The 26,328-nt window shown below is 39.1% G+C and overlaps 1 protein-coding gene across 5 annotated transcripts in view; it reads right to left on the reverse strand.

Moving 5' to 3' along the window:
* Window positions 1-26,328, reverse strand: part of senp6a (SUMO specific peptidase 6a) — a 172,527-nt gene that overhangs the window by 10,719 nt on the left and 135,480 nt on the right. For 4 of the 5 annotated variants that reach the window (XM_060831646.1, XM_060831644.1, XM_060831649.1 and 1 more), the window contains 7 exons: window positions 24,494-24,585; window positions 23,722-23,838; window positions 16,149-16,271; window positions 11,682-11,774; window positions 7,879-8,270; window positions 6,234-6,313; window positions 4,370-4,449 (listed from right to left, as the gene is read on the reverse strand). In XM_060831646.1, the coding sequence (XP_060687629.1) occupies window positions 4,370-4,449; window positions 6,234-6,313; window positions 7,879-8,270; window positions 11,682-11,774; window positions 16,149-16,271; window positions 23,722-23,838; window positions 24,494-24,585 (977 nt within the window). The remainder of the gene's footprint in view (window positions 1-4,369; window positions 4,450-6,233; window positions 6,314-7,878; window positions 8,271-11,681; window positions 11,775-16,148; window positions 16,272-23,721; window positions 23,839-24,493; window positions 24,586-26,328) is intronic. The other variant, XM_060831645.1, reaches the window with a different exon arrangement.

The raw sequence follows: 26,328 nt of genomic DNA on the forward strand, positions 1-26,328 counted from the left end.
TTTTTCCCATTAAATGTTTGCCATTACACCTCTAATGTCCTATCCCTTAACTGAAATTATCAGTGCACTTTGACTGGCTCTGCTTTCATGTACTCATGACTGCCCTTGTTTAAGTTCAAAATAATAGTTACAAACCCACACTTCTCTCCCTTCAACTGGTGCTACCCATGGGTGCTTTCACTAGGAGGTCAGTAACTAATACTATCACATTGTTCAAAACCAGGTCTAGTATACCCTGCTGTCTGGTTGCTTCACATCAGATACAATTGTTTATCTTTCATCAACCAGACATCTAAATTACCCTTCCTGGTACAATACAGAGGAAATGCAATTATCCAAATATCAATTATCCGGCAAGATCACAAGGTCCCGATGCTCGGCTAAACTGTGTTATCCGGCATTTGATTATCCAGAACTCGATTAACCAAATGAAATACTTCCTGCCAGTGTCCTTCAAATAATTGAGGGTTCCTCTGCACTCACTATAAATGTAACACTCCCAAATGAATTTTCCACATGAAACAAGAGTTTTTCCAATTATACATATTGCATTCAGTATTCAAATGTACATCCTCCTTTATATTGGAGACTGAAGATAAGAATTGAACTTTGAACAATTGTTTTAAAGGAGACAAGAACAAAGATAAATATTGCCTGTTGGAAATTGCTCTGGAAAGATCATGCAGCTCAATTTCTGATCCAAGGACAGTATGGATAAAACAGCACAGCTGGTGGATATTGAATTTGTCAGTCAAAAGAGAACAAGCTCTCACTGGGTTTTGAGAGGAGGCAGTGAGATTTTTGGAAACGTCTGCAGACAGTGCTGTTTGGTTTTGTTCTCTCTCTAGATTCTCTCAGTTTTCAAATTGTTGAAGGTTTGAGAAAAGAATTCCAGTCTGTCATAAATAAATATATATTTCTAGAAATCTGAAACCGTTTGCATTCACAGTGACTTTGGAATTCAAGATCGATGTACAGTTCTACTTGCGTATCAACAACCATTGTCCACTGATTTCAAGAAGGCTTGATATTAATCATGAGAAACTGTTTGTTGAACTGAAACTATAATTGGTTTATTTTCTTTTTTTAAAAATATCCCTTAACCCCATCTTGTGAGAAAGTGTAAGTTATGATCAAAGAAGATTAGGCTTTTGGTCTTAAAGACATTAGATAACTTTGTTGTTTTTCTGTGTTCTGCTAAAGTTAAATTAGCAATTCACTGTGAATAATACTCGTTTTAGTTGTAACTTGATGCCCAAAATCAGTTATTCATAAAGTGTGGTTAGGAATAATTGAACAGTTTGGAGGGTCATTGAAGGTTTTGGTTTCACAGCACAGTGAAATTAATGATAAAGAGGCAGACTGATTTGGCTTGCTATTCCTGAGGACACATGCAGTTGAGTGAACACTTTGTTAAACACCTCTGCTCTGGCAGCAAACAAACCACCCTAGCTTACTCAGGTCTGTTCATAAACCCCTGTGCTGGTCACAATCAAGATTAATGCAAACTGCAAGGTTAGTAGCTATTCTTTCCCCTGAGCTCTTTGAAATTGTGCTGAAATAATTATGGATTTTCTCAATTTCAGAAGACTGCAAACACATTGCTAGCCAGACTTAGAACCTGCTGGCATTCAAGCTGTCAGACGTCAACTGGTTGAAGGGAGTACAAGATTGAAATAAAAAACAGAAATTGCTGGAAAATCTCAATAGGTCTGACAGCATCTGAGGAGAGAAATCAGAAATAATGTTTCGGATCCAGTTTCAGGTGATGGTAGCTAGGATAAAGTTGTCTTTTTTTGCAGAAGATAGGGTATGGGAGGGGGAAAGGAGTAAATGATATGACAAGGAGTGGATAACAGTCGGCCTAGGAGAATGAATGGTTGTTCATAGGGATTACTAGTGGCTGACACCAGGTAGTTTGTAATAGCAGACCATGTGATAACAAGGCCTGGTGTGTGGGAATAGAGGTAAAGACATGCGAGAAGGTGCCTCAGACCCTACAATTGTTGAACTTGGTATTGAGTCCAGAAGGCTGCAGAGTTCCCAAACAGAAAATGAGGTGCTGTTCTTCCAGCTTCGCTGGAGCACTGCAGCAAGCCTGACACAAATATATTGGCCAGACAACAAGGTGCTATGTTGAAGTCGCAGGCAACTGGAAACTCAGGGTATTTTCTATGGACAGAACATAGCTGTTCTGCAAAATGGTCACCCAGCCTATGCTTTGTTTCCTCAGTGTACTGGAGACCACATTGTGAGCACTGAATGCAGTAGACCAGATTGAGTGAGTGGCATGTAAAGCACTGCTTCACCTGGAAGGTATGTTTGGGCGCTTGCATATGCAGGAGGAAGAAAGTAAATGGACAGTTGCCACACCTTCTGCAGTTGCATGGGAGGATGCCGTGGATGTGGGGTGTGTGTGGAGGGATTTGTGTATATCTACGTGTTGGGAGTGAAGGAGGAATGGATCACAGTGTCCCAGAGAGAACGATCCTTGTGGGAGGCTGACAAGGGAGAGGAAAGGAATGTGTGGCTGGTGATGGCATCCCGCTGGAGGTGGCGGAAATGGCGGCTAATAATCCTCTCGATGTGGATGTTGATGGTATGGTAGATGAGGACAAGGGGGAATCTATCCCTGTTATGGGAGGAAAGAGAGGGGGTGAAGGCTGAAGTGCAGCAAATGGTTTGGAATGGGCTAGGAGCCCTGTCATTTATGATGCTGTGGAATCCTTGGTTGAGGAAGATGGTGGACATGTTGGAGGCTCCCTTGTTGATTTTATTTCATCAGTACAGGTGTGACGGAAATGGAGAAACTGAGAGTATGGAATAGAATCTTTCCAAGATGTAGGGTATGAGAATATATAGTCACGGTAACTGTAGCAGTCAGTTGGTTTATTGTGGATATTGGTGGCCAGCCTATCCTTTGAAATCGAAACAGAAGATTGACATGTTGTTCATCTATTGTTTTGTGGGGTTGGATGTCCACCGCATGTTGTAATTTTATGTTTTCAACACCAGTTTTCTAGTACTTTTCCTGAAATTCCTTGCATAATTTCCCCTTCTTTAATATCTGCTCAATCACAGATAAATTTATCTCTGATCACTTTCTTGAATTGCTCTCCATCCAGCTCTTCACTCTTCATTTTCTTCTAGATTCATTTACAACTTCATTTTCAAAATTCAAACTGTCTAGGTTGTGGCTTTTACTCATGACATTTCTGCGGTTACTTATGTATTTATCCACACCTTTACGTTTGATGTCTACTTCCACTGTTCTTTCAAACACTGGTTGTACAACTAGTACAGATCTCATCCTCACTTCCATTCGAATTCAATAAAAGAAATTTAGAATTCAATCTAATGATGAGCATGAATCCAATATTGATCATCGGAAAAACCCATCTGGTTTTCTAATGTCCTTTAGGGAAGGAATCCTTACCTGATCTGACCCTACATCTGACTTCAGACCAATAGCAAGCAATTGACTCTTAACTGATCTCTGGGCAATTAGGGATAGGTAATAAATGCTGACCTAGATGGCAATGCCCTCAGCCAATAAACAAACATAAAACAATTAAGACCAAGGGATACAGACTCAAGTCGACATGGGAGACAACGGTTTTAGCTATTCACCACCAGATCTGTCAGCCAACTCTAGATCACTTTTATCTTACAAATTACCGACCCATTTGCAAACTTCCTTTTCTTCTTCAAAATCCTTGAATGTACTGTCACCTCCCAAACCAAAAAAATTCCTTCCAGGAACTAGTGTTTGAATTGATCTGATCAGGTATATCCCACTGGCACCATATAGAAGTGGCTATCATTTATAAAGCATCATATTTGATATTTAGGCCAACAGAACACAATGTCACAGTCTGGTGACAGTAGAGAGTGATGAATCACCTTATTTTTTTTGGGAAGCTTTCATTAATTAATATGGCTGTGGTGAGTACTTGCGCACAAGTGTAACCACAGCAGGTATCAGCATGGTCTGAGCTTTGCACAGCAACAACAACTAGAGATATATATTTTAAATTAACAACTCCACATTGACTACTGGAGAAAATAGCAGAACGAAATGGAAAATGTAACAGTTTCACAAGATGATAGGAATAGTAACAAGGAAAATTTAGTGTAATGAAACCTTGTTTGAATAGCTCAAGCAGATGTACCCATATGAAGGATAATCAAAAAACGAATATCACACTTAGCAAGTTTGGGTATTGAAAAGTCCAAGATTCCAAAACCAGATGAGGAGAAAACTCCACTGTATTAAAAGCAATTTTAAGAAATTATACAACTGCGAAAGACAAGTTTGCAACGAAACTCAAATATGGACCTGCCTTCTTTATAACACTCATGTACTCACTGTTTTGAAGGTTGCTGGCCCCATGGTACGCTTTCTGCTGAGCTCTCCTCTGTCATGCTCCCAGCTTCATTGCTATCCTCCTTAATAATAGGAGAAATTTTTATAGTCAATACAAAGGACTGATCCTGACCAGCAAGGTTTGTGAAATATATGAAGCAAATCATATTAATGAGTTCATAATCACCAATTCTATCCCACCTCCCCTTGATTCAAGTTGTGAGGACAATTCAAGTATGATATTTAGAATGACATTTTTATATCTCATAATAATCTCATGGAGGACAAAATAAAACAGACAAATGCATAATCATTGCACAACTAATCCATGTATTTTTTGCACAGGAGCTATTAACTGTTGAGAGATATAATACTTTGTTTTCAATGTCAATATCACTGAGTGCATGTAAAATGCAGTTTCAACTTTCTATGCCATCTAGTCAGTAAGGTGATGTGAGATTTTATGCTGCTTTTCACACATTAGGCTTTACTGCAAGATTGAGAATATACGCTTTTACATAGTGAGTGGTTAAAACCTCAAAACCACTACCTACAAGGATGGTGGAGGCAGATTTAATTGTTACTTTCAAATGGAAATTTGATAAATACCTAAAGAGAAAAATTTGCAAGTCCACAGTGAAAGGGCAGGGACATGGAGCTCCTACAGAGGACACCCTTGGCTTATTTCCATTCAGAACAGTTCTGAAGCAGGGTCACTGGACTTAAAATGTTAATTCTACTTTCTCTCCACAAATGCTGCCAGGCCTGAGCTTTTCCCAGAAATTTATATTTTTGTTTCAGATCTTCAGCATCCATAGTTCTTTGTTTTATATTTTTGATTTAATATAATTTTATATTTAAATATTAAATTGAATATCAATACAAACAATCGATCCCTCCTGCTGTTAAAACCAAATACAAACTACTGGAGGATTAAAAGAGCTGGTAACTTAACAGTAACTTATGAAATAACAGTAACAGGCTGGAAGACATAGGAAGGACAGTTCCAAATTTAGAAATATCATTCTATACACAGACATTCTACAAGATTTGAGGTTTCACTTTTAGTGAGATTAAAGCATGAGCATTACATATATAGAGACACAATGAACAGGGAACTAAATACTGTAATATTGCAAGTGTGCAGTTAAGACTAATGTGCTAAAAACTGCATAAGATTGGGGCAAATACGAAGCAGTCTAAGATGGGTTTGAAATGCAAGTGCATAAGATAAATAAGAGCAGTGAGCTGGAGATGCAGATCATCAATATGGAACATGACATATCGATAATAATAGAGGCCCTGTCTCAAAGAAAGTGTAGAATGAGAACATCTGGTTACAAGTTACATAGGATTGATAAGGAAGAAAAAAATGAGAATTTGCAATATTGGTCAAAAGGACTAATGTTATTAAGGGAATAATGAGGTAATCTATTTGATTAAAATTAAGTAATATAGAAACTTTTATTCTACTTAATGAATACTATAAGCTACCAAATAATGTGAAGGCTAACTTTAAAAGTATGCAAAAATTACAGAGTAACCAGAGACATACTATTGTCCTCACATAGAACGGGCATTCAAAACGAGAGCTCCTTGTATAATTGAAGATATCGTGGGTTAAATTCAACAGCCATTGAAACTGGGTGTGGGATTGTAATGCATTGCACACATTGACTGCTATGCTGTCAGCATGACAATTTCAAAAATGCAAATAGTTTTTCTCTTTGAAGTGTCAACAAATGATGCTGTTATTCTGAAACAAGTGCAATTATTAATAAGTCGTAAATGTATGAGGCTATAAGATCATCCTGTTATCCTTAAAATAATTACACAATAAAATTGCTATACAGGGTTCTGGTCTCACCTGACTATACTCCTGATCTGGCAAAAAGTCAAAGGAATCATCATCATCAGCATAACTGACTTGGATTTGCCTTAAAGCATCTGTTTAGAAAATCAACATACATTGTAATCAGTATTAAACTGAAAATTCTAAACATCAACTGCTCCATTAAACCTGTAGCTCCGAAAATTATGAAACTGATATTAACATGGTTCAGAATGTGCTGAAAATCAAAATTAATAGCAGAATGTCCTTCAACTTGGATTGCCAATCTTGGGACAACCTGATCACCAACCACACCCCAGTCACCCTTGCAATTATCCTCCAAAATCAAGGAACATCTGACTTCAAATGAGCAACTTCAATTATCCCAACCGCAATGTCCTGTCATGGGTCAGTCAGCTGGTTGTTTAAGTCACGACAGTTTTCAGTTTCATTCACACCCTCCTTATAAACATCAGGAAAAACTTCAAGAGTTATTTCTTGGAATCAGATGCTGGAATTTAAAATAAACATTTGCTCAGTTCTCTAAAGCAGGGGTGTTCTATGTGGTTGACTTAAATGCCTCATACTCCATCAGATACTCATGACATACACCAAGCAGATAGCTGAATGTCATGGCACATAAATAGGCTTAACTGATAACTTTGGGTCACAGTGAACCCATCAGCTCTAAGCATTTCTTAAGTTTAAAATTGCAACTTTGAATCTATTGCTTGAATTCACAATTTTATTGTTTCATAACAAATTTTGAAACAAAAGCAACATGGTACATTCTGTGACAATATTGGTGGAGAAACAAAATGAAATTGTTGTTTTGGAGTGTGAAGCTTTCCACAGAAGGTACAGCACTTTCAGACAGAACAGTGAGATTGGAAGAAGTTGAAAGAAGGTAAGGAGGTAAATCTAGAGATAGTAGACCTGAATAAGCAAAATCTGCAATGACTATGTAATTGATTTTACAATTAGTAGTTTTTAGCAGACCAACAGTGCTGGTATCACAGTTAGACAAATGCTGCGTGCAGAAAACATGAACGGATGTACCTTTTATTTGTAAAGTACCCAGAGTGTTCACATAGTACAAAACTATAACCCAGCTCGAAAGCGTATGACATTTCTCAGTCCCTTCATTTCTAAACTATGTTTCAGATTAAAGGAACCATAATTTTCAATGAAATCTCTGAAATAAACTTGCAACATAACCAAAACACCTTCACACTTGATAACAATTGAATATTACCCAAATGATTTCCAAGGGTGTAAAATGATGGGAAAGTGGAAAACCCACAGTGGGGAAATCCACACGAGAAAGCACATTTCTGCCTCCCCCCAGAAAAAACTTAAAATATTTACTGAAAGTGGTGAATCAAAATGACAAAATTAAGTGTCAAGAATGGATGAAAACTCATATTTCTGCATATATTATTGAAAATAATGTGCAACAATATCAGAACCAACTAAGGCTAATGAAAATCCAAAGAAGTGAGAACCAAGGAGTGTAAATTAATTATGAAATCAGTGAAACAAATTCTGAAATGCCAACTTGGCAGGGGTACCAATCTCAAATGGCAACTTGTAAAGTTTACTTAAATCTTGACTATTTCAGGTTCTTTTGTACAAAAAATCCAAATTCTCAAGTAGATCAAGAATAAACGTTAACAACTACCTAGCTGTTTACCTTCCGCAACATTTTGTGTCTTCTGGTTTGAGTTTTGGTCATCTTCTGATTCAGTATCCAGTTGATTTACATTACTCAGGAATTTATTAGTTGCTAACAAACATCTTCTTGTATGTAGTTTATCAAATTCCACACATTCACAGATATTGCCAGCACTAAGTTCAGGGATTTTGTCTGTGGTGTCAGGGGATTTTCTCAGCACATTTGCTGCAGTCAAGTTGTCTACTAAACCATCAGTCTCCCCTGGCAATGATGGCCAGTTACTGTTGCTTTCCTCTAGTATGGAGTTGTTGATTTGCATTCCTTCATTTTCCTGTGACTTAGAATTTGGTTCAGTGCAAAGGCCAGGAAAACAAATCACAGCCAAAAACCAATGAGCCCTAAAGCAAAGAAAAAGGATTTTACATTAATATCTTGATTCATTCTTAAAGAACAAAGGCACTTAACTCAGTTTTCTAGGTTAGGTTAATTATGCCACAATGAAAGCTAAGAAAACTTCTGAGTTATATTTTCATAAACTGGTCTGTTTTCAGATGACTCAGTAAATATTTAATTAACTGACAATAAAGTTCAGGTCCTATTCTAGATTTCTATAAATTTGAGCACATGTGGCTATAGTAGAAATCACTGGTCTCAACACATGGATGCAACTGTCTTTAGCTTGGGGACTCCTTGCCTGAACCATTCCATGCTTCAACAAGTCTTCCCTCATTCCGCCTTTCATCCTTGAATCACTATCCAGAAAAAACAGTCACTCTTTCAAAACGTCCTCGCAACTTAATTGGGTTGCTTCACAGTCTCCTCTGTTTTAGTGCCCATAGAATCTTCTGTATTTGTCAAGTTACTGCATAGGAAATTTACTAGATAGTTATCAAGGATGAGGAACTTCAGTTATGTGGAGGAAGCAGGAAAATAGGGAACATTTGCCTTGAAGTAAAACAGAGGGAGCGAGGCAAGATTTGATTCAAATGTTCAAAATCATGAAGGGTGCTGAGAGAACAAATAAGGATCCCAACTCCCAGTTGCTATTCAGTTGAAACATCACATGCAGATTTTGGCTGAGGGCAGGATTAGACCAAGTTATAATATCTGCAATACTTGAATCATCAGTTAAAACTTTGTTATGGATCAGGCATTAATAACTGCCACTTAGAAGTGTTCATGGATATCCCAGTTTCTTATGATCTAAATTGATGATACTACTAGGCAAGTCAGAACCTAGGATAAAATATGGCTTGACAGGACATATGTTTATTTTATGTGTTTAGTTGGTTAATGTAGCAGTTAGTCACCAAGACGTAATAGCAACACAGTTACTCAGTGCCAGGGAGGCAGGTTCAATCCCACCCTTGGGTGACCGTGTGTGTGGAGTTTGCATATTCTCCTCATGTCTGCGTGGGTTTCCGCCGGATGCTTCAGATTCCTCCCACAGTCCAAAGGTGTGCAGGTTAGGTGGATTGATCATGCTAAATTGCCCAAAGTTTCTAGGAATTTGCAGGCTAGGGGATCATGGGGTGGGTCTGAGTGGGAAGCTCTTTGGAGGGCCATTGTGGACTTGATGGGCCAAATGGCCTGCTACCACTGTAGGAATTTTATGAAAGGTAACATAGTCACTTTAGATTGGAGATTGTCTTTAACAACAGAATGAAAGTTTATTAAACAAACAAATTTAAAAATTTTGCTAGAATTATCTCAAAACACTTAGCAAAACATAAGGTTCAACTTGTCTCCAACATTATTCATTACATAGTCTCAAGTCCAGAAAGAGAGATCACCCCCTTATCTGAATTCTTTACTTTCTTAAAACTCATCCATGGGACATGGGCATCATTGTTGAAAAATGTGGTGCTGGAAAAACACAGCAGGCCAGGCAGCATCCGAGGAGCAGGAGAATCGACGTTTTGGGCATAAGCCCTTCTTCAGGAACGTCGATTCTCCTGCTCCTCGGATGCTGCCTGGCCTGCTGTGTTTTTCCAGTACCACATTTTTCAACTCTGGTACTCCAGCATCTGCAGTCCTCACTTTCTCCTACATGGGCATCATTGGCTAAACCAGCATTTTATTGCCCTGAAGGCAGTTAAGTGTCAATTACATTGTTGTGGATCTGAAGTCACATGCAGGCCTGGCCAGATAAGGACAACAATTCCCTTTCCTAAAGGAAATCAGTAAACCAGATGGGTTTTTCTGACAATCAACAATGGTTTCACAATCAGTAGACTCTCAATTCCAGTTATTTATTGAATGCTATTTACCTAATGTCTCCAGACATTATCTGGGTTGCTGGATTAATTGTCTGGTGATAATACCATTAAGGCCATAACCTCCCCATCACTTAGCTGACTTGACAGTTTTCTTGCTGCGGACTTTAAGAGAACGCAATGGTTTTTTTTTCCAAATCCGTCAACTTAAGCTTTTTCACAAATCCGAGAGCCTCATGTGAAGATTCATAACCAAACCCACTTGGTCTAGAAATTTCTCAAATTAAACTCTTCTGCTGAGGTAGTTTATTCCAGAACTACCTCTCAGAGTGATGTGGAGGTACTGGCGTTGGATTGGGCTTGACAAACTTAAAAAAATCATAGAACATCAGGTTATAGACCAACAGATTTATCTGGAAGTACAAGCTTTCACAGCGCTGCTCCTTCATCAGGTAGCTAGTGGAGCAGGATCACAGGACACAGAATTTATACTTAAAGTTCAAAGTGCCATACAAAATTGTATGACATTTTGAACTTTTACTATAAATTCTGTGTCCTGTGATCCTGCCCCACTAGCTACCTGAAAGCTTCTCTGCTCTAGTGCCCAAAGAGTCTTTTGTATTTGTTAAGTTACTGCATAGGAAATTTACTAGATAGTTATCGGGATGAGGAAAGCTTGCATTTCCGAATAAACCTGTTGGACAATAAATTAATGTTGAGAGATTTCCTACTTCTAGGAGGAAAAGAAAACTAGCTTCTAAACTCAACGTTGTGGTCATTTGAACTAAACAGAAAAACTTGCTTTTGAACTGAATTTTATTAAAAAAAACTTTGTTCATCATAAATTCTTCTGAACTATAAACAAAGTAATGGCCCAACTTCTTTCCTTTATAATGCTGGATTTGCGACATGTAAATGTCTTACCAGGAACACTACAGGAGCTTGTAGTCATTGCACTCTGACAAATTTTGATTAGATCATTGTTCAGGAGGGACATTATGCGCATTTTTGTTGAGGAACATCTTTACAGAGAAATCAGTTTTTCTCCCCGACTTCTCTCATTCACAGATGGGGAGCAAAGCACTGAGTTTCCTTTTCTAAAATCTCTGACTTTCTCAACAAGGCCCATCTTATAATTGTATGATCAAGCTTTTTTGTCATCTGTCCTAATTTTGCCTTTGGATCAATGTTAATCAGGCTGGTTAAGCTTCTGTAAAGTGTTGTGGGAACTACATTAAAGGTGCTGCATCAATTCAAGTTGTTGTTATTGTTATAATTCAGTATTCGCACTGCACATAAGGTTCTAACCTTATGAGAGAGATTACTGGTGACAATTCAGTACTGGTTTCTACATTTTATTATTCTTTTGATCCATGGATACACCCCCAGCAACATCAACCATCAGACAAATATTCTGTTTTATCTGTTGTCCTCTTAGGAGAGTGGTTAATATAAAACCTGGAAACTGATGAAATATAACTGACCATACTTCATGGGAAAAGGATATCAAACCTTAGCACTTGAATAATTAGCAAGACCAATATTTATGATATCCTGCATAAATTAACACAATCAGGTTGCTAGAGTACTCACGTTTCATTAATAGGAACAAAAATAAAATCCTTTTGAAAAATATCCACGTGTCTTGTCCATGTTTTCACTCTGGCATGACGTCGTTGTGGTAACCTAAGTGGTAGATATCAGAAGACTTGAGGTCACAGATGGAAGAGAATCACACGACAAAAAGCATTCTTTGCTGTACAGCCTATATGAAAATTGAACTAATTGGCACCAATTAAAATGACAGTCTATTATCATTCAAATTTAATCTTGGGACAGTGTTAACTAATTGAGAACCTGTAGCAGAGTGACAATATTTATGTGGTATGTTCAGCATACAAAATATCAAGGAACATAAGCACAGAAAGGGGTTAGGACAACTGAACATGTATTTGTTTGAAAATAAAGACTTACAAAGATTTTCAGAAAGTATTCACAGCAGTAGAGATGTAGAAAACATTAAAGTATTTCCAAGTGTCGATTCAAAGTGACCAAAATCTCTGCTCGTGAGGCAGTACAATTGTAGAAAGATAAAAAGAACTGAAAAATGCTTGAGGACATTCAAAGATGAAAGTTTTTGTTTCAGTAGATAAGATTCTGGCATTAAACAAAACTTTAAATCAGACACATTGGAAAATTCAGGGAACCAATGTTGTTCGGCAAACAGAAAGCGGGAAGAGGAATGAGTGTGCTGAAAGGTAAACTGGATATGCTGCAAAGCAGAGAACAGGCAGCCACAGTTTGGATAAGTTGTAACATGTTTAGGTGGACAATGGATTACTACAGCACAAAAGTAAAAGCAAGGCAGAACTTTTCAAAAGTAAAATCAAAGTAGAAACAAAACCATTCCCAGCATAAGTCAAATAGAAAAAAAATTGAATGCATGAACATAAGAAACATAGGTGGATCAGAGAACATTGTCCATGATAACACACCAAAATTGGAGGTGTTGTGGACAGAAAAGGTTACGTCAGAGTACACCGGGATCTTGATCAGATGGGCCAATGGGCTGAGGAGTGGCAGATGGAGTTTCATTTAGATAAATATGATACGTTACATTTTGGAAAGGCAAATCAGGGCAGGGAGTATATGCTAAATGGTAAAGTCCTAGGGAGTGTTGCCGAACAAAAAGTCCTTGGAGTGCAGGTTCATAGTTCCTTGAAAGTGGAGTCGCAGGTAGATAGGATATTGAAGGTGGCATTTGGTATGCTTTTCTTTATTGGTCAGAGCAGTGTAGTAGTTAGGTCATGTTGCTGTTGCATACAACATTGGTTAGGCCACTTTTGGAATAGGAAGGATGTTGCAAAGATTGAAATGGTTCAGAAAAGATTTACAAGGATGGTGCCAGGATTGGAACATTCGAGCTGTAGGGAAAGGCTAAACAGAGTGGGGCTGTTTTCCAGGAGCTTTGGAGGCTGAGGCGTGAACTTATGGAGGTTTATAAAATCATGAGGGGCATAGATAGGGTAAATAGACAAGGTCTTTTCCCTGGGTTGGTGTGCTGTAGGCAGTCAGTTGCAGCAGAATTGCATTCTACCCCATTTTGTCAACCTGTGGCCTGTATTATCCTCAATTTTATTACTACCATCAAGCCAGGTGCAAGGATACCCCATCATTTTGGATGGGAATACTTATGGAACAATTAGTTGTTTAATTTTGCAGAACCATAGATATCGCAGGAACTGCAGAGCTTTGAAATCAAGCCTATTTCAATGAAAGCTGCAGAGGAACTACCAGAAGTAGCACCAGTTGATGCTTAAAAATAGAGGGTCAATCAGGTGAGGCAAAACAAACAAATGGATCTGATCAAAGTGCTGCAGTCCTGCTATATCTATGGTGCTCGATAATTAAACAATTGCTCAACAAGTATTCCTATTCACAACGATGGGGGAACCCAGCACCTGTGCAAAAGACAAGGGTAAATATTTGCATTCATCTTCAGCCAAAAGTGGTGAATGGACAATCTACTGAGGCCTCCTCCTGGTCTCTCCAGCATCACAAATGCTAGCCTTCAATCAATTTAATTCCCTCCTTATGATATTAAAAAAGTCGAAAAACAATGCATACCGAAAAGACCCTGACAACATTTTGGTAATAGTACTGAAGATCTGTGTTCTAGAACTAGCCGCATTCCTTGTCAAGCTGCTTCAGTACACTACAATACCGGCATCTTAACTGGCAATGTGGAAAATTGCTCAGATATGTCCTGGTCACTCAAAGTAGAACAAATGTAACCCAGTCAATCAATTACTACCCTACCAAACTACATTCTATCAAGAAATTAGTGGAAGAGGTCATCGACAGTGTTTTTATGAAGAACTTGCAAAGATGTTCACTAACATTCAACTTTGGTTCTCCCAGGGCCAGATGCTTCTGACCTCACTAAAGCCTTGGTCCAGACATAGACATAAGATCTAAATTCCAGAGACGGAGAGAATGGGCGCCCTTGATATTAAGGCAGCAATCAGAGTATATTATCAAGGAACATGCTTAACTGAAGTCAATAGGAATCCAAGGAAAAGAGCTATGACTAACACAAAGGAAGATAGTTGTAGTTTTTGGAAATCAGCAATCTCAGTTCCATAACATCATACAGAAGTTCCCCAAGGTGGTGAATTAGCTCAACTATCTTCATCTGCTTTATTAATTACTTTCGTTCCATTATGAAGTCAGAAATGGAGATATTCACTGATGACTGCACAATGTTCAGCACCACATGCGATTCATCAGATAGTGAAGCAGTCCATATTCAAATGCAGCGAGACCTGGACAACATACAGGCTTGTGCTGCTTAGTGACAAGGAATATTAACACCATACAAGTGACAAGTAATTAACATCTCCAATAAGTGAGAATCTGATCATCAACCTTTGAGTTTTAATGGAGTCAACATTACCAAATCACCCACAATAAACATTTTGGGTGTCTCCATTGACCAGTTATGAAATTAACCAAGCATAAATATTATGGCTAAAACAGCAGTTCAGAGGCTAAACATTTTTCTGGTGACTAATTCACCTCCTAACTTCCCAAAGCCTGCCCACCATCTACAAGGCACTAGTCAGGAGCAGGAATGGATGTGGGCAGCTGCAAAAACGCTCAACAGGCTTGACACCATCCAGGACAAAGCAGCATACTTGATTGCCATTACATTTACTCCTTCACCACTGACATACACATTGCTTCCACCATGCAGTTAACAGAATGCATCGCAGTAAGTCACTAAGTGTTCTTTGGCCTTACAAACTCACCCTGACCACCTAGACAGACAAGGGACAACAGCAGCAGATGCACAGGAGCACCACACCATTTCAACTTAAAACTATATCGCCATTCCTTCACTGGGTCACAGTCTTGCAACTCGTCACCTAACAGCATTGAGTGTGTTCCTCTACCCTAATGGCTGCAACACCTCAAGGCAGCTGCTCACCATCTTCTCTAGCTCAATTAGAGATGGGCAACAAATGCTGGTCTAGCCATTATTGCCCACATCACAAGAACAAATAAAAGCAAACTGTGGTTCTCAAGTCTCTTAGAAGTTAATTGATAATCCAACAAAATAAAATTAAGCTACTGAGGGAAAGGGTTATTAGCTAGGTTATGATATCCTTTTTATTCAATGTGAAAGATAATAGGAAAACTGGTTTAAAAATCATTAAAAATCAACTTTCTTCCAAAAATACATGAACTGGGATCCTGCACATGGCAGCCAAAGAGGTTCTATTGCATAAATCAAATGGACAGAAAACCACTGGAAGGTGGACCAACAGAAAACCTTAAATGAATAAACAGGGTGTGTACTCAATTAAGTATTGAGTACACACATATTGGGACAGATGGTGTATAAGGAAAGGATATTTTAGAAATTGCCATTCATCCAATATGGAAAGGGAAAAACAAGTTCTTCAAATGGAACTGAAAGTATTTTGATAGGCACATCAATAATAAGTTAAAGCAAAGTACTGTGGATGCTGGAAATCTGACATAAAATCAGAAAACACTGGAGAAACTAATTTGATCTGGAAAAGAAACAGAGTTAATATCAAGTCTAGTACAAGTTTATTTCTTTCTGCATAGGTGTTGGCAATCCTGCTGATTTTCACCAGCATTTTCTGTTATCAATGAAAAGTGAAGGTCCAATATGGACACTCCCTTAACACAGTAAAAAATTAGGTCTGCAGATGCTGGAGATCACAGCTAAAAATGTGTTGCTGGTCAAAGCACAGCAGGCCAGGCAGCATCTCAGGAATAGAGAATTCGACGTTTCGAGCATAAGCCGGCTTATTCCTGAGATGCTGCCTGGCCTGCTGTGCTTTGACCAGCAACACATTTTCAACCCCCTTAACACAATCAGCCTTACTGATTTCCCATTAGTGAGGTTTAGTAGGACATCCTCAAAACTTTGGAAGAACATAGGATTTTTCACAAAACCCTTTTCATGCATCCCACTCCAATACAGGAAAGTCACACAACTGTTGTTTCTCAGTTATGAGAGCTTACGATAAATTGGCAGATTCTGGAATGTTCCGTCGTTCTCGTTGATTCAGTCGTTTGTAAAAAAAGGAGCTGAAAACATGTACTCTATCTGCATCTTGCTGCTTGATCTTTTCAAGAACTAAATACCTGCAGAGTTGAAAAGAACGAATCAGGAAAAAGTCAAAGAAAAAATCCTCACTTGTCACAGTAACGCTAAATCAACGTAGAGTGGTCTCCCGCCAAATACCTAAATAGTACAATTAACTCAGGCCTTGCTATGCCCTATGGTGAAAGATCATCACCTCAACAGTCATAAAACTTACACCAATATATAGTTAATTGACAACTACACTTAACAAATATCTTCAGAAGACAGATTACACCTTTTCCCTAGTTTCAGTTCTCCTCCACAGATATAATTGAAATAATTAATCAATAAATATCTGTTAGAAAATTTGTATGTTCTTTGCTTTCTTCCTTAGGATCAGGGTGCTCTGTTTGATTGGAAGCTGCAGTCACAGATGGTATTGAAGGTCCTTTAGATCTTGCATGGAACCTTTCTACAATTCCTGACAAATCAAACAGTGGAAGTAATCCATCACTGAAATTTGATGGAACTTCAAGCCATTTGCACCACTGCTTTACGTTATTTAAAATTTTAGCTTCCTTCATGTCACATTCTCCTGATTTCAATAACTGACACATTCACTCAAGAGTCTGAAATGTACAATTTCAAGTTTCACAGCAGCAACTGCATAGTAAATCTAAACTGACGTTCTAGTATTAAGAATGATTATTAAAAGGTAGAGCTTTTGTTATGAGATATCAAAACAATGCAGAACCTTTTGCGATTATTCAAATGGATATGAAAGATCTTATAACAATGTTTGTGACATTGAATTCGTGCCCCAGTCAACTTCCTAACAACCAAGATAGATCAGGTTATTAACTTAAAAGTTACATGTGAATTGGTGTTGTCAGTAGGAAACAATACATTTAAAAAGTAAACAGGAATTGTAAAAGTTAACAGTAATATTTCTTCATCAGCTGGAAAGCATTTAGCATGTTCTGAGGAAGTCACTTTAAAAATGCAGATTCTTTTCTTTTTATAAATATAATTCTCTATTTAAGTCTTATTTGCTAACGAATTAATAGTTACTACACAATATCAATAACTTGCTGTGTTAAAACAAGAAAATTTCTGCAACACTGCCGTGAAACAGTTATAAAAAGTATGAAACCGATTAAGTTTTTGATAGTGCCACCCAGTGGCATGAATTATGTACTACTACATATAGGTAAACTATTCAAGCAAAGTAGAAATGATGCATCAGAATGGACAAGTATCAGATATCTTGAATAAGGATTTAAATGGTGCTTGGAAGAAACTTTAATTCATTGTCAGGCTGGAAGCTTGGATAGGGATATGATGAGGGGGATCCCATACTGAATAAAATGTGGAAGTTTGAATTTCTGTCTGCTATGGGTTTTAATCAGTATCAATCACAGGGAGGTGGCATCAAGTACCCTTACTCTTTCTGAAAATGTATTGAAAAGGTATCTGCGCCCGCTCCAATGTGTCCCTATTCCAGAGGTTGCAGAAATGCAATTAAATCTGAAAATATGTTCAATCTGACGTTTCCAGCCTTATGTAAACCGCCAATCCCTCTGGAGTATCTGGTTGACTGTCCAGACATTCCTGAAGAAGGGCTTATGCCCAAAACGTCGAATCTCCTGCTCCTTGGATGCTGCCTGACCTGCTGCGCTTTTCCAGCAACACATTTTCAGCTCTGTCCAGACATTGTCCAACCTCAGCTAAACTTAGGTTGGAGTTGGCTTCCTTCCACACTAAACACCTTAACCCAGTCATACGCCCAACTGCATACTATGCCTAATCACACCTGCTTATCAATGATAAAATACTCATTATCTGAGCTTAGATCCCAAAGAGGCAATATTTAATTCATCCAGTGTCCAAATTAGTTGTTTGTATTTCAGTATTTCCACTTTAAACTTGATTCTTCTGACACCAGGTCAGTGTCTCACTCTATATAGGACTGGATACCCCAGCAATGATCATTAAAGAATGCAACATCAGGGACTTTGTGCATGGGTGGAGGCTGCAATGAACTGTAGGAGTAGATGCTTCAGCACTTGTTTTGGAGCACAGGTATTGTGCTGAAGTTTGTGATATACCAACAACTGATGGATCAACTTACATTGTAGTCAGACATGTGAAAAGGATTCCAACAAAAAAAATCCTTAAACATAGCTTCAAGATGGGAGATCAATCATTGGAATGGGCAGAATTTAAAACTGAAGCTAAGGATAGGCCATTCAGAACACAAACAGAAAGTAGATCTTTAGGCTAGTAAGCTGGTTTTGTTCAATCTTCAAACCAATATTCCACTTGTCTTTTTGATTACAGTTTCTATCTGTGCATTAACTTGCAGCAATCTGTACACATGAACAGTTTTGCGCCTCAACAATTCCTAGTATTTCACCATTATAAAAATATTCTGGTTTGTATTTCTCAAGACCCAATATGATAGATATTGCAATATTATGTTGAACTACATCTGCTACATTTCTGGTACTATCTACAAGACTTAGTGTTACTCTGAAATTTATCTCTTTTGTAAATTTGGATATACAACTGGATTCTTTCAAAGTTAACATATATGATGAAAAGCAGAGGCAGTTGTAGAGCACCACTCATTATATCCTGATGCTCTCCAAATACTCGCTTTATTCCTACCAATTGCTCGTATCCAATCATTACCTCTGTTGTTGTGCTTCTGTTCGTCGAGCTGGGAATTTGTGTTGCAAACGTTTCGTCCCCTGTCTAGGTGACATCCTCAGTGCTTAGGAGCCTCCTGTGAAGCGCTTCTGTGATCTTTCCTCCAGCATTTATAGTGGTTTGTCTCTGCTGCTTCCAGTTGTTAGTTCCAGCTGTCCGCTGCAGTGGCCGGTATATTGGGTCCAAGTCGATGTGTTTGTTGATAGAATCTGTGGATGAGTGCCATGCCTCTAGGAATTCCCTGGCTGTTCTGTTTGGCTTGTCCTATGATGGTAGTGTTGTCCCAGTCGAATTCATGTTGCTTGTCATCTGCGTGTGTGGCTACTAAGGATAGCTGGTCGTGTCGTTTCCTGGCTAGTTGGTGTTCATGGATGTGGAACATTAGCTGTCTTCCTGTTTGTCCCATGTAGTGTTTTGTGCAGTCCTTGCATGGGATTTTGTACCCTACATTGGTTTTGCTCATGCTGGGTATTGGCTCCTTTGTTCTGGTGAATTGTTGTTTGAGAGTGGCTGTTGGTTTGTGTGCTGTTATGAGTCCTAGTGGTCGCAGCAGTCTGGCTGTCAGTTCGGAAATGCTCCTGATGTATGGTAGTGTGGCTAGTCCTTTGGGTTGCGGCATGTCATCATTACGTTGTCTTTCCCTTAGGCATCTGTTGATGAAATTGTGCGGGTATCCGTTTTTGGCGAATACATTGTATAGGTGTTCTTCTTCCTCTTTTTGCTGTTCTGGTGTGCTGCAGTGTGTTGTGGCCCTTTTGAATAGTGTCTTGATTTAACTTCTTTTGTGTGTGTTGGGGTGATTGCTTTCGTAGTTCAGGACTTGGTCTGTGTATGTGGCTTTCCTGTATACCTTTGTGCTGAATTTTCCGTTCGGTGTTCTCTGTACCATCACGTCCAGGAATGGGAGTTGGTTGTCCTTTTCTTCCTCTCTCGTGAATTGGATTCCCGTGAGTGTGGCGTTGATGATCTGGTGTGTGTTCTCTATTTCTGTGTTTTTACTGATTACAAAAGGTGTCATCCACATATCTGACCCAGAGTTTGGGTTGAATTTGCGGTAAGACTGTTTGTTCTAACTTTTGCATTACTGCTTCTGCTATGAGTCCAGCGATGGGTGTGCCCATGGGTGTGCTGTTGATTGATTTGTTCGTATATCAGGTTGTTGAATGTGAAGTGTGTTGTGAGGACAGATAACCAGGTCTGACCTACAAAGAATGAAACTGAAAGCAACAACACCCCCAGATTCTATGGGCTACCTGAAGTTCACAAGCCAGACATTCCACTCAGACCCATAGTATCACTACCAGGGACACCATCACACAAACTGGCTAAAGAACCACAGCAGAAACTGAAACACCTGATCAGCGGATCCAGACACTCTATACAATCAACACAGGAATTCTTGGACATCATCAGAAATATACACATAGACCATGGTCTCATTCGACGTAACGGCTTGTTCACCTCTATCGGCAAAACCCTAGCCAGAGAAACAATAGCCAACCTGCTGGACTTACAGAACAGACAACAGGACGTTGAACCTATCAACAAAGACGGCATACTTAAACTACCGGACCTGTGCCTCACAACACACTTCACATTCAACAACCAGGTATACAAACAAATCAATCAACGGCACACCCATGGGCTCACCCATCTCTGGACTCCTAGCAGAAGCAGTAATGTAAAGATTAGAACAGTCTTACCGCAAATTCAACCCAAACTCTGGGTCAGATATGTGGATGACACCTTTGTAATCATTAAAAACACAGAAATAGAAAACACACACCGGATCATCAACGCCACACTCACAGGAATCCGATTCACGAGAGAGGAAGAAAAGGACAACTATCTCCCATTCCTAGATGTGATGGTACAGAGAACACCGAATGGAAAATTCAGCACAAAGGTATACAGGAAAGTCATACACACAGACCAAGTCCTGAACTATGAAAGCAACCACCCAACACACACAAAAGAAGTTGCATCAAGACACTATTCAAGGGCCACAACACACTGTAGCACACCAGAACTGCAAAAAGAGGAAGAAGAACACCTATACAATCTATACAATGCCAAAAATGGATTCCCGCACAATTTCATCAACAGATGCCTAAGGGAAAGACAACGTAATGATGACATGCCGCAACCCAAAGGACTAGCCACACTACCATACATCAGGAGCATTTCCAAACTGACAGCCAGACTGCTGCGACCACTAGGACTCATAACAGCACAAACCAACAGCCACTCTCCGACAACTCACCAGAACGAAGGAGCCGATACCAAGCATGAGCAAAACCAACGTAGTGTACAAAATCCCATGCAAGGACTGCACAAAACACTACATGGGACAAACAGGAAGACAGCTAACAATCCGCATCCACGAACACCAACTAGCCACGAAATGACACGACCAGCTATCCTTAGTAGCCACACACGCAGATGACAAGCAACATGAATTCGACTGGGACAACACTACTATTATAGGGCAAGCCAAGCAGAGAACAGCCAGGGAATTCCTAGAGGCATGGCACTCATTCACAGATTTGATCAACAACACATCGACCTGGACCCAATATACCGGCCACTGCAGCGGACAGCTGGAACTGACAACTGGAAGCGGCAGAGACAAACTATTATAAATGCCGGAGGAAAGATCACAGAAGCGCTTCACAGGAGGCTCCCAAGCACTGAGGATGTCATCTAGACAGGGGATGAAACGTTTGCAATACAAATTCCCAGCTTGGCGAACAGAACCACAACAACGAGCACCCGAGCTACAAATCTTCTCCCAAACTTTGAATCATTACCTCTAATTCTGTATGCGCTGATTCTTGCTTAAGGTATTTTGGGTGAAGCCTGGTCATTTTGCACAACACAGCTCATTATGCTACTCAAGTTCATCGAATCAAAATCCATTAAACTTTTAATATTATTAACTTAAACTATTCACTTTATCTATTACGATTAAAAACCTAAATCGGTCTTAATGAAATAATATTCCAATATTGATTTAAAATCTACTTTACAGCAACTTTTGGGCAGCACGGTGGCATAGTGGTTAGCACTGCTGCCTCATAGCGCCAGAGACCCAGGTTCAATTCCCGCCTTAGACAATTGTGTGTGTGGAGTTTGCACATTCTCCCCGTGGGTTTCCTCCGGGTACTCCAGTTTCCTCCCACAGTCCAAAAATGTGCAGATTAGGTGAATTAGCCATGCTAAATTGCCTGTAGTATTAGGAGAAGGGGTAAATGTAGGGGAATAGGTCTGGGTGGGTTGCTCTTCAGAGGGTTGGTGTGGACTTGTTAGGCCGAAGGGCCTGCTTCCGCACTGTAGGGAATCTAATATAATCTAAAAAAACTTAACTTTTGTCATTGTTAGTTTCAAAATCTGTTATTCTGAATTCACAATGTATTCTATCTGAAATTCTATGCATTTCAACTATAAGGTGCTCTTGCATATAATGTAGACACAATCATTTTCTTTTCTGCATGCTCAAAGATACTATATGCATTTAAATACTCACATTTATGTACTTATGCACACACACACACACAAACAACCTATATTTAGATAAATACTTGAAATGACACTGCCTAGTAGATTACAGGCTAAGTGCTGGGAAACAGGATTACAGTAGATAAGTGCTCGAGACTGGCACCGACATAATGGGCTTCAAACATTTTTTAAAAATTCATTCATGGAAATTTGGGCATAACTGACTGGTCCAGCATTATCCAGAATTAGCTTGTCACAAATTGCCCAGAACACAGTTAAGAGTTAACTACATTGCTGTGGGTCTAGACTCACATGTAAACCAGACCAAGTAAGCACAGAAGCTTCCCTAAAGGACATCAGTGAACCTCCACAATCAACAATGGTTTAATGATTTTCAAAAAAAAAAATTCAATTCAAATTCCAGCTGGGATTCAAACCTGGGCCCTCCAAAACCTGGGTTTCTGGAGTAATAGCCTAGTGATAATATAGTAGAAAATGTTAATCTGGGCAACTTATGAACTTCCACACAATTTCTATAAATGTGCACTGTATTATTTAAGCCGGTAATTTACCTCCTCTGAATGGCCAACACTGAAAATGAGTCCATTGTTACTGTTCAGCTTTTCTTTCACAACCTTTTATGCTAAATCAATGCCATTGACTTTATACTTAGGTCACTTGTTTAAAGTGAAAACCACTACCCGATGTTCAACTGCATTGCATATCTCATCAGGCTAAAAACTGTTAACTGCCTGTGCCCCTAGTTTAATGCTGTCTGCAATTTAAAAAAAACATAACTCGTTTTTATATGCAGATCTTTTATGTAGATAAAAAAAAGGATCCAAACATTAACATTTGTTTTCCTTTCAAAGTGACCTTTTCCATTGAACAAGTCCCTGTGACCCATGTGTAACAGATTGCCTGCCAACAAATTCTTATCCAGGTCTATTTTCTACCTTCAATTGTCAGTCAAATCTACCACTTGAGACATTGCAAAAATCCTTCTGATGGTTCAAATAAAAATTTAGCAGGAAATACCTGTGGTTTTCAGCTATAGAGTTACAAAAAAAAAGGTGGCTTGTCAATCACGAGCACTCTCTTATAATATTAATAATTATTGTTCTCTATTAACTAAAGTGTCACTATTCAGTTATTTATCCATAAAGTGACTTCACCATTTTACCCATTGCTGACTATTAAAGTCATGGGGCCATGGTCAAGAATCTGCTTTTAAACAGTCACTTCATTTATATTGCCCGTTAATACTTACAGAAATTTAAAATGAACAGTATTACTTACTTTAAATAGAAATCTATGATAACATCATTCAAGAATTCTCCCTCTTTCAGACAATAGAGATCTTCATTAGTCACAGATATGCCGCCCTTGGATGGAGGAGGTGGGTAAACTATCAGCCTGGTAAAAACAGAACCACACTTGGAGCCATAAAATTCCTTGAGAGATGGAAATGTATGCAAATTATAAGTATTTTCTCATTCTAGACAGTGCAACATTCAAAACTATGTGGCAATCAATTTAAGTGTATAAAGCACCAGATGAAATTCCAAGCTGCTGCAGAAATGCTCTTCCAGTCAGGTTTACGTCAGAAATCATCTTAATTGAACTGAAGGGTGGTAAGGAGGAAAAAAGTACAACAAAAAGCCAAGAAAGTAAATTTGGTGATCTAGTGGATTTAGGGTTCCAGAAAAATTAATGTTTGCGAAAATTTCTTCTGCATTTTTTTCTTCCATGGGCTATTATTTAGCCTCAGCTTAAAATCTATCAGCAATTGAAACACCAAATTCTGTACAAAATGGAATGGGGAATCTGAACCCCTGTGTCCCCATTCATTTTATACATACCTATATGTCAACTGTTAATTACTTTCATAAAATATAGCTTTTGTTACCTTCAAAAAGTTAACATTTTATGATTGAAAGCCGTAAACTAGCCTTGTGGATCACTTCAACAGCATATTTGGTCTATATCATCATTCGGAAATAAATTCTAGTTTGTTTCAAGGACTTTTACTTAACTATTGAGAGTTTTCCTCTCAGTTTAATAGACTTACTTTTCAATGGGACCCGTAAAGGAAGTATGGGATGCTCCCGGACCATCATCAGTTGAAAGGCTGGCGTTTCTCAAACAATATTTGGAAAAAGCCTAGAAGAATAGATTAAAAACATGTGACATGTAGGTAAAGAAGAAAACAGAAGCAATGTTGGGAAATGGGGGAAGTGGACGAGAGAAAGGGGATGGTAAGATGGGGAGTGGGAAACAGAGAAAGAGACACAGAGAATGGAAGAGGGCGAGGGAGGGCCTATGTCGGGGGTGGAATTGGATAGACGGGTGGAGCAGGAAAAAGGGGGGAGTGGAAGCGAGAGAGACAGATACACTGAGAAAGAACAACATGAACTTGGGGGAAGGGGAGTTGCAGAGGCGGGCAGAGAGAAAGGAAAACATAGTAACTTACTGCTGTTATCCCAGTAATTTTTCCCTCTATTAGACTAACAGATAGTACTGCTTGATATCAAATGTCTCGTAACACTATTTTAAGGCCCTCCCACTTGCATTGTCAGTTTGCTGTGAGAGCCTTGTCCCCCTCAACTATCTGATATTCTGTGCCTATCATTAGTTCTTTGCAACCAATCACAGCAGGTCAATTAGGTCTTGAAAACTTCAGTTCCTTTCATCTACAGAAGGAATGAAAATAACTAGCATTTGACATTTAATTAGAACTTTAATTATATCTGGTTGAATACTGCTTGGTCTGAAACTTCATTAACTTGCTGACTCAATTCAGTAGAAAACCTACTTTCACTAGTTTGGGAAGCAGGTGAAGTTGACATTTGCAACATCCTTCGTGGCAAGTTGAAGGTTGATAATACCTGAAGAGACCTTACTTCTGCATTATTACACCATGTATACCGTTAGAAACCTATTCAGATTTTTAAAACATGCCACAGTCTACCTTGAAACATAATTGTCAATGAAAAATAGGGGTCAAACTACATCGACAGCAAGCCAGTGATATCGCACTGAATGAGCAGGAAAAACTGCATAAAAGAACCTCACATGCCAAAATTAGTGCCTGACTGCCATTGTCAGAGCAGCAAGGTCACTGATCCAGGACCATGTAAAATGTCCTTCATATGAAGTACAGAAACAGCATTTCCTCAGTAATGGTGGTCCCTCTCTTCTGCTCCTAATAAACAGCTCTTCTGCTGAGATTGCCAATTCATGTTTATATAGTTTTGCAGATCCTGGTAACATTCGCTGTGCCTTTCAGGAGAAACCATTCTTAATTTCGGAGCTTTGATTGCAAGAGCTTTTAGGCTGATAAGACTACATTTATGTAATATGACCATGACCTCACAGCATCTCCAAAACCAAATTACAACTAGGACAACTTGAGAACTGTAATAACTGTTGCAACATAAGGAATGTCAATTTGGGCGGCACGGTGGCACAGTGGTTAGCGCTGCCGCCTCACAGCGCCAGGGACCTGGGTTCAATTCCCGCCTCAGGCGACTGACTGTGTGGAGTTTGCACATTCTCCCCGTGTCTGCGTGAGTTTCCTCTGGGTGCTCCGGTTTCCTCCCACAGTCCAAAGATGTGTGGCTCAGGTGAATTGGCCATGCTAAATTGCCTGTAGTGTTAGGTAAGGGGTATATGTAGGGGATGGGTGGGTTGCGCTTCGGCGGGTCAGTGTGGACTTGTTGGGCCGAAGGGCCTGTTTCCACACTGCAAGTAATCTAATCTAATCTAATTTAAACAGTTCAACTCCCACAAACGGAAATGAAATAAATGACAGTTACATTTGTTTTAGAAGTTGGTTGATGGATAAATACTGGCCAGGGTACTGGGAGATGTCAAGTGAACACTCCTAATTTTCTTCAAATGTTG

The sequence above is a fragment of the Hemiscyllium ocellatum genome, chromosome 10 (assembly GCF_020745735.1).
Source record: "Hemiscyllium ocellatum isolate sHemOce1 chromosome 10, sHemOce1.pat.X.cur, whole genome shotgun sequence".
NCBI lineage: Eukaryota > Metazoa > Chordata > Chondrichthyes > Orectolobiformes > Hemiscylliidae > Hemiscyllium > Hemiscyllium ocellatum.